Source organism: Athene cunicularia (genome assembly GCF_003259725.1).
Source record: "Athene cunicularia isolate RWA chromosome 3 unlocalized genomic scaffold, athCun1 chr3_part1, whole genome shotgun sequence".
Lineage (NCBI taxonomy): Eukaryota > Metazoa > Chordata > Aves > Strigiformes > Strigidae > Athene > Athene cunicularia.
This window is the reverse complement of record NW_020799097.1, coordinates 35,395,287-35,405,418: the sequence shown is the minus strand read 5'-3', so window position 1 is coordinate 35,405,418 and position 10,132 is coordinate 35,395,287. Positions and strand designations below refer to the sequence as shown.

General features: G+C 35.1%; 1 protein-coding gene across 1 annotated transcript in view; it reads right to left on the bottom strand.

Moving 5' to 3' along the window:
* Positions 1–245: 245 nt before the first annotated feature.
* MEI4 (meiotic double-stranded break formation protein 4) overlaps positions 246–10,132 on the bottom strand; it is a 234,120-nt gene continuing 224,233 nt past the window's right edge. The window contains exon 5 of the mRNA XM_026844078.1: positions 246–497. Within this exon, the coding sequence (XP_026699879.1) occupies positions 246–497 (252 nt within the window). The remainder of the gene's footprint in view (positions 498–10,132) is intronic.

Here is a 10,132-nt window from a genome sequence, read left to right as displayed (position 1 = left end):
TGTGTATGCAAATGCCAACATACTGTTTTCCTTTACAAGAAACAGCATTTATTCAAAATGACACCTGGATTATTACATTTTTTCTATATTTAAAATAGGAAATAAATTGCATTATCTCTGAAAAGATATTATTCTGTATAGTATAGTAGTTTAAAGTAAATGTTTTCCAATAACAACAATTTTCCTGTCTGATTTACCAATGCAATCCCACAACAATTGCACTGTTAAAAAGTAGGCTGCTTGTTTTAATCAATTTGTATTTGAGCTGAGTTCAAAAGAACATTCACTCTCCATAAATACAAAGAAAACAAAGGGTATTCATCTGAGAGATGAAGAATAATTTGATCAAGGTTCTTCAGAAATTTGATTTTTTCTTCTCCATCATAGTCTGAGCTTGAAACATTACTTTCTTCTGTCTCATTTTGAAGAAGTTGTTCCAGAATCATGCACAAAGGAAAAATATTCTCATACTGGGTAATGTCATACATGGCCTGGATCTGTGAAAAAAAAAAACAAACAAAAAAACCCCATAAGCACAGTGTGAAAATGTTTCTGAAGCCCAACATCTCAGATGAGAGTTTAAGGAATAATGTTAAAATTTGCAGCAGTATTTATGTAATCAGAATAGCTATATGCTCAGTATGATTACTTCTTAAAAATATTTTCCTTTTTGTGACAACATCCAAACAACTAACTCTCCATCATCCTACCAAGTGAAAAGTCAATATAACAACCTGTTCATGAGTCAAAGAGAATTTTCTCTACCTAATTATCCACAGCCTGTGACATACAGTAATGTTCTACAGATAAACAACAACAATAAAAGCTTTGTTTGTTTTAGGCATATGATTGGTGGATTTCTGTTTTCTGAGAAACAAAAGTAAAAAAAGATTTTTTTTTCTCTCAAATACAGACAATCATCTATTCAAGTGACACCTCTAGAAAGCAAATAAAAAGTCCACATTCTCAATCTCAATAGAAAATACACAAGCCAGTACTAGATATCTGAGTCAGTTACAAAGTGGAAGAGTCAGTTTGTCAAATAAGCTCAATGAATTCGTAGTTTTGTCAGTAGAAGCCTTACAGCTATATCTAATATATATTTATCTATCCTGTATTTGGAAACTGCAATTTCAAACCAAAGCTTTTAGAATCTCTGCCATACATAAGGAATAACTGTTAAGAAAAAAACCTTAAACCTTGGGAAGTTGTCCCTCTGGAATGAAATTCTGCATCCTCCTTAACAGCAAAATCTACCAATAATATGAGATGACCTTGTCCTGAAAAAGGCTTACAGTAGCTAGATAATCAGAACTGAAATGTAAAATAATAGCTGCTAGAAAACTAATTAGATATTTTAGAAAATGGACCAACAGCTCTAGTGAGCCTGTACAACTGTTTAGGCCTGTGGTACAAAGCCAGACGGATCTAGGCTTCAACATGGGTTTATGAATCAGTACTGCATCATTTTACTCACCCTAAACTACATACTGCTAGACTTTCCATAGTGTGACATTTATTGCATAGTAGTTGGTTTTACAATGTAAGTAATTTTTTATTCCACTAGAATCTAACAAAAAGACAGCACTTTACCCTCCTCGGGTAAGGCTACCTGCTATCTACCTCTGCTATAGTCAGTGGCCCAGGGATTGCTTACTTTGTCTTTCTGAGATAGTGTTTCTTAAACCTAAAATCTGTGTTGAAGCTTCCTAGGGTAATGTTTTTCAGGTAATCTCCCATTTTAGGAGCAACACTAAGACACCACAGCCATCCCACTGCAAAGCCTCAATGTAGCAAAGGCGTTTTGCTACATTGAGACATCTTGAAAATGAGGTTAATTACTGAAAAATACTATCCCTAGCCTGCCATGCTCCAGTTCTGTCTCTCTGGAACCTGGGAACAAAAATTTGCAGTTCCAAAGCTGCTGCCAAGAATTTGATACTGACATTCTTATCAAAACAGACAGCAAAAATTAGAAAAGGACAATATTAAGTATTTGCATACTTTTAGAGTCCAATTAAATAAAATTGTATAATTAGAGAAAAGCTCCTTCTAAGGCAGAGGTAACAAGACAGTCTGTTTCTTCAAACACCAAGCATCTGAATCTAGGACAACCATGCCTATACACTGATTGTTTTGACTATTATCTAATACTAGTGAGATAAATGTATTTATTTTGCTTATTAGATTATATTACAGCTTTCTAAATCGAGAAAATAACTGGTATTAATGATTTCCTGAATTTCTAGGATATAGACGACTGTAAAAGCCTACAAAGTCTGCTCTGAAGACTTTCAGTATAGGAGTCATCTGACCAAACAGAGGCATCAATAGGCCAAGATAGTTATCCTTGGTTTCTGTTTTAGTCAGAGGGAAGCAGGGGGTGGGACTCAGTTGCTTGAATGCAGATATCTATTGTCATTTTGGATGTCCAAGGGTATCCAAGGCATGTGCATGAATAGAGCTTTACATAAGAGCCAGCAGCTGTAAATCAGGAATACTAGCTCAGAGCATCCAGTGTGCTATTAGATGTCTGAGTTTTGGCAACTGAGTAGTTCCCAGGGTCTTCCAGGAGGTAATTCATCCCATTCTAAACTAGACCCTCAGATGTACCATGTCCTGAAACTCTTTACAGGAATAAAGTATGGTTGTGCTCAGAAAAATGACTACGTAGAGACAAAAATTGAAGTTCTGTGCTTTTAGTTGCTGTAATTTGGATATTGGAAGTACAAAGTTACAAGCAAAAACCTTTGTTTGACTTAAGTGTTGGCCTTGTAAATTTTCTCAGATCTTCCTTTCTCATGAGGAATCAATAGGAAATGTTTTAGAAAGGCAAATTATGTCACTTCACTTATCCCTGTAACCTCAGGCTCTTCCAAGCAGTTAAGCAACTGTGTTACTTTCAGTGGGTCTTGAAAAGTGCAACTAATTGCAGATTAGTAAACTATCTAATTGATTATGGATAACAGAAACCACAAGCTAACTAATTCCCTTTCCTCTGCAAATACTACTGCATTAAAGGAAAATTATTTTAGCCACACAGAACTGACTTTGAACAGAAAGGGTAAGTCTGATGACAAGGAAGAAGCATTTTTTTTGAGGTAGTTTTTTTTACAGGGGACAAATGCACTTTTAAATATTTGTTGTAGAAAACCAGGGGGAAAAAAAAAAAAAAAAAGAAAATTGGTCTAGAACATTTTCTGGCTCAAGGCTGGTTAACCTTTCCAACTCATTTAATAATCTGAACAAAACATGTCTCCATTTCTTTTGTTAGATGTCTCTTGTAGCACTAACTGATGCAATTATGACCAATGCAAATTTATGCCACAGAATTTGTAGAGGAATACCTTTACTGTGACATTATGGTGCACAGTCAGATAACAGACCTTATTCATCTTGCTCACCAGTGTGTTTTTAAGTGTACAGCAGCATATGTATGTGTACACACACAGAGCTAGTCTATCCAGAAAGTTCAGAAGGTATGTCTGTAAAGAAAACCTTATATACAGGCTACAATTCCAGAATATATTAACACCAATTTTAAATAACTTCAAAACTAACTCTCTTTTTCAGAAAGAATTTTAAGATGATCACTATTTTTACAGATCAGACGGGTGTCCAATATGGGTTCTTGACACAATTTTTTTGTGAGATAGTCCTTGCTGATTTTTCCTCACCAAGTATTTGGAAATATGTTTCTTATCACTAAGATGTATTTTTCATGCACCTCAGTTCTCAATTTAACTTTTTAAACTATTTTCTTAATATTATTTCTCAATCCAAACAAACTTTTTGAAGTTTGGTTTTTTTTTCTTTAAATTATTAATTATAAAACATTGAACCTTACATGAGATGGGAACAAGTAGTACAAGTATTTTCTGGCTGGATTTGATGATATGCTAATTAGAATTCATATATTTACATCACCAAGTTCAAAATGCAGGAAGCGTCAAAGTTTCTGGCTGAAATTAATTCTCTAAGCTTCTCCTATGTTACGGGGTGCCCACTAGGAATAGCACACATGTAAATCTGAAAGTAGGGAAGAAGTTCTCTAATCTGTCTTCTTTACAATGCTGTCATAAAAACCAGTACTAACACGTTAAAGGAAACTGCTCAGAAATGTAGGTAGCAATGACAGTCAGAATGCTAAAGAGTCATCTGTGTTCCAGGTTCCTGGGCTTTTATTATACTTCCTCTTTGCAAAACAATTGATCAGATGGTCAGGGACCAAATTCCAGGCCAGCTCTCTTACTAGACAGATTTTGAGTTTGGGTCTTCAGAAAAATTTTGGACAGAAAGTAAGGATCTGAAAGCACAGAATTAATTGAAGTAACCTTCACAGGATGGTGGATGTAATTTCTGAAGGTTATTCAACCATATTCAGAAAAAATCCCAAGTGATAGTCTATGTGCAATTTTTGCATTTAGAATATTTTTGTTTTCATGTCTTAGTGGTTCATGACATTTGTATCATTTATTCAAATGCTCTCAATAACAGCAATATAAAACAAGAACAGAAGAACAAATACTAGCTTTGAAGAAATTGTCTACAGTACTGAAGCTATTTACCAGCAACTCATATTTCTAGTGATAAGTCTGTTGAGGCTGGAATTTTCACAGATGACTGATGCTACCTCCTGAGTATAGGCAAATAACTTTTGTTCTTTTATGTCTCAAAGGACCTACAGAATAGAGATAATACTTAACCAGTGCAAATACAAATTAGATGAAAAGAAAGGGATTATCTTCATAGCAACTAATATTTGCTTCAATGCTTATGTAGGATATGGATAAAGCGTCAACACTTGTATGCTTTCTGGAATAAGCCAGAAACAGCTCTAACTCAGGAGAACTTCTTTTTCGTTTAGAATGAAATGTTGAGATGCTGCAATTTCTGACAAATTTTAAACAATTAGAATTAATCTAGTAACACAATTATGTTTAATTAATGACAAAAAGCCTTCCTCTTTTTCCATCTCTGTAACTTAGTTAACACCTTTTTAAGCTTTTTTAGTCCTATGAAGATACCAAGTTTAAATGTATATTGCAACAAATAATTACACACAACACAATGCTATACAAACTACTGACATACTGATACATATTTGAGTCAAGCTGGAAAGATGAGTGTTTATACACCTCTGCTGTTTAGGAAGATATTAGCAGAAAAGTGTTCCACCCAAATCTTCTCAGTACATCATATTCTAAGTATTGCTTCTTGTAAATTTTTTCTTGCGAATTTTGCCACTTCCATTTCTTGTCAAACTTTTACTAATCGGCAGGGATATTCTGAAATATCAAGTGTTAAAAGTTAGCATTCCTCTTCTTTTACATGCATATTTTTCAGAGAAGCATAAAGGGTAGACCAAAATAAACAATGGGAACTGCTAAAGCCTGGCTAATATTGCCTTTCTACAGAAGCAGAAGCAGCACTGCAAGCTGCTGAGCTGTGATCACTTAGATAGTTAAGGAGGAGTAGGACAGAACAGAACAGTATCTGCCATTTAGCTAATTCCAGCAAAAATCCCCCATGGCCCATCCCCTCCTCAGGGAAGCAAATGGAGCCAAAGCTCCTAGAAATTATAGTCTCAGTACCCCTTCCTTGCAGAAGGCTGCTGGTACAGGCAGGCACACGTGCAGTCTGAATTCTTTTCAAGAAAATGAAGATTCTAGGCTAGGAGGCCACAGAGCAAGTGTAAGCTGATGTCCCATCTAACACAGAACACGGGATTTACCCAAATTTCTTCAAACTGTTTGAAGTGGAGCATGCCAGTTATTTGCTGACTTGACTTTCTGGAAGTAAAAGGGGTTGCTCCATCTAAGAGCTAAGAGGAAGGTGGATCTGAGACTAAACAACAAGTCAGTGAGAAGCTAAATACAGCCATTGATGTCCACGGGAATGAAAACATTATTTCTGTGTTCACTATGCCTGTGTACAGGAGGGATGCTTCTCTAAAACTGTTTTGAGTATTTAAACACTACAGTTGACTTAACAAGTATATCATTATAAAAACAAGTCCCTAAACAGAGAGATACTGAGAGCATCCCTTTTTAGGAAAAAAGTTTCTAAATCATCTTAATGAAAAATAAGAAACTGACGGACTAGAAATGCTATCAACAAGTGATCAGCATTGAGTAAATTTTTGTGTCTATTAAAATAATGCTGACAAGCCTAAGTTTTCAGTAAAATCAACAGTTTTACTCTACCTGTCCAGTCTGAGTAAGAGGTTAATGGGAATGTATTTCAAGAATGACTAAATTGTTTCCTCAAGCGGCAATACAATCACATTTTATGAATAAATAAGATCAGTTCACACAGGGAATTCTGTTCTTGACCCTTCATTTTTCCTTTGAGAAATCCCTATCCAGGCTACTATTGCTGTGTTTACGACTTGAACATTTTTCAGACTGCAGCAGGCAGGTTTGGATAATAGGTATTTTCCTTCAAAATCTCAAGGAAAGAGTTTTAACTGGATGTTCCACACACGTGTAAATAACCTCTACATGGATCATTAAGATTTACAAAACAACGATATCCATGGTATAAGCAAGCACACAGTAGGATAAAAGAGGTTATCTCTAATTGCTGTTTAGTGCTTAAATAACATGCTGATAAGCATCTCTAAAATATTTAAGGCAGGCATGCATGAAAAACTTTACTGGAAATCTTTCTGTTCTGATTTTAATACTATTGTATTTGCTTAAAAGGTAATTACCTTACAAATTGCCATGACTCAGGATTAAGTTTTTAGCTGATTAGCATTTGTCTTTAATTGCTAGCATTTGTCTTTAATTGCTTTTTGTTTTGTGATTTGAAATGCATATTTCCCTAACATCCCTCTCAGTAATCATAATTCTCATTAACAGTCAGTATTCACCTGCCAAGAATGTTCAAACTGTTTTACACCCTCTTTTAGGATCCAAAGCAAAATTCACATCACCTACAATTCCTTATTTAAATTTATACCAACCCATCCCATCCAAACTTTCAAAGTATTTTGATCTTTTATTCAATGGGATCTGAAATTTTAGTTGTGTCGTCTTTATCCTTGCTATGACTTTCTTCTCAAGTAGCTCCCTAAGATTCAACAAATCTATTTTCAAATCAAGACCAAACATGTCTGCAGAAACGGTCAAGGAATTACTAACAACTGTGAAAGCTAAATTTCGGAGGAGGGACCATCATCTAAATTCTTGGAACAAATGAATCTACAGCATATGTAGTGACTACAGTCCTGAGCAACATATTGTCAGCACCATTTCAGATGTCCCAGATAGCCTCACATAAGAGAGGTTTCAGAAGCAACAGTAAGAAACTTTCAGAAATGATGTTTGCCCAGATGGCATACCCTGGAAAATACTTTTGACAGCAAAGAGAACAAGCATTTTAAATTCTATTACTCAAGAGGAAGATGTTTATCCCTGAGACATCTATGCATCATGCCTCTTCTACATATCATTTAGCAGGGTCATCTGTTACTAGCCCTTAATATGACACACTGAATTACAAGAAATTCCCCAGCCACCTTAAGCAATATTATTCTTATCTAGTAATATCATTTCCACAACATATTGTAAGGAATTAAATATAACAGCAGTAGAGCATTCAAGCTTTCATTCTGGAGTAAGAATCATAACAATTCCCTTGCAAGTAACATAACAAAGACACAGAAAGCTTTAAAAAGTAAATTCTAATCCCTATTACCCTGTTAAAGAAAGCTAGAATATGAGCCACTAAGAAAACTCATTTAGAGAGAACAACCAAAAAAATGAATTTATGAACCTTCTTGGCATAATGGGAATTTATAAACCTATTTTACTCCAATCTACAAGTCATAAACTACAACTGTCACTTCTGTCATATATGTTACTTTTGAAATCTATTCTAGAATTGAAAAACCTCAATTCTTCACAAGATGAAGCATGAAATATGTTGGATTTTTATTATTTTTTTCAGAAAATAATCTAAAATAATGACTGTGAAGCTATCTATCATAATATGAATCCTTCCAAATCAAACGGAATACTTAAGCATATTTCTAATTAAAAAAAAAAAAAAAAAAAAAAGTTCTAGACCAGACTAGTCACTATCAAGAAAAAAGGAGAAAGAAACCAACAATAATAATTTCATTAAATGTCTCAGCTATGAACACTTCTGTATTAGAGAAAGGTTTTTGCTGTGTTTTTTCTCCTGGTTGAGGAGGAGGAGGAGGAATTGCCTCCATTCCTGTAAACTCACAAGAAAACAGAACTATGGGAAAGTTGAGGAAAGAGGCTTGTCAATTCAATTATAAAGCAAAAAATCCTGGTTTTAGCTCCCTCAGATATACGCTTCCCTCCAAAAAGGAGCCTTAATACAGTTTACATTCACTTTCAACTCCAATCAGTCATAAAAAACTGACAACAGACTGTACCACATACTTTATTCTGCCTCACCTTCCACTCCACCTTCAAAGTACTGTTTGGGACTTCAGTTTCTTTATCCATGTTTTGTTTAACTTTCAGGGAGTCAAAGGATGGAAGACGGATGATAATTTAGATGTGGTTATAAGCAAGCTGCTAATTGCTCATGGAAACTGAGAGAATAACAAAGATGGAGGCCTTAGTAAATAAGCATTCAGATTTTGTAACTAGAAGGTCAAGTATATCAAACTTATTCCCACATATCAGAAAAACAACCTAAAAAAGCAGGAAGAATATAAGTTGTCAGCCCATCACTTTTCCCATAGTAGCTACTGCCCCTAAGAAAAGTAAGGAGTAGGCCAGAAATGAGCTCTCATACTCTTCTTTTCAAGTGTTCTTAAAAGTTACAAGAAAGCTTCTCCTGACCAGAAAACCTACAGTGCTTTGATTGCAGCTAGTGTTTGAATGGGCTTTCCCAGACAGAACTGTGTTCTATTCACAGACAGACTTGTCTGTCCTTCAACACTTCCCCTCAATTCCCTGGGTCAGCCTTACACAGATCAAGCTTCTACTTTTAGCAAAAAGGTGAGAGGTAACACATTCATAACATCACTTCATTGCCTGATGTACATTTCTTTCGTTTAGCACCAGCAAGTGTAAGAGTACCATATGCAATAACCATATCATTAAAATAATAAATGTTGTTTGTTGACATAAGAAATTATATTCTCATCCTACAGGAAATGTCATAAAGTATACAGTAATGATAGTAATTAAGCAAGTCTTGAAAATAAACATCATACATATAGTCTTTTTATAGGTAAAGAATGACACTAAGGTGATAAAACTAAGTTTTTAATAACAACAACAATAAAAAGTCCTCTTAATTAAAATTGCATCAGAAAACAATGGATTGCTGAAAAATAGAACTATACTGGTTTCAAAAGATTTACTGACATAAGTTTACATAATGTTAGAAAATGCACAGAAGTACTGAAAATAGAGAGCAATCACTTTGCTTCAGTGGCTCTAACACAACCTTACAAGTAACGCAAGACACATGCTTATTAGTACTTAATCATAATTCATTCATTTTTGAAAAGCTTTGAAAAGTGCTTTTCCTTTCATAAGGCATTTTTTGTTTTTTTAAAAGTATGATAACCTTGCCTCATATTCAGCTTGACTTACTAAAATTATCTCTTCCAATAATAGGGGTGGAAAGTATCAAATAAAACTAAACTGAAAACAAATCAAAGTAGTAGGTTATCATACAATGTGCATTTAAACTGCTTGCCACAGGATACTGTGAAAGCCGAAAGCTTGCATAGGGTGAAAGGAAAGTAAGCAGTTGTATGTGAAATCCACTGATACACATGTGAAAACAGTCACCCTCCACCTCAGATAGCCCAAATTGATGGATACTGGGGGAACGTTCCTGGAAACATCTCCAAACTCTTCCCTGGATGTCTACTATAACCACTGTCAGCAGTAGAATATTTGACCTCTGATCTGAGGACATTCTTGAGCATGGCCATTCTTGTGCTCTCCTATCTTCCAGTTTACTTTGCTGCCCTACCCACTACCAACATTAAGTTACTTCAGAGAAGAAAATCCCCCTTCCTTTTCCAGGCAAAGTAAAGCTTGTTTTCAGCTCAGGAAGCCCGCAACCAGTGGCTCTATATGCACCACAAACTTCAGTTTCAGTGAGTTCAGTCCTTCCTCCAAAGCCA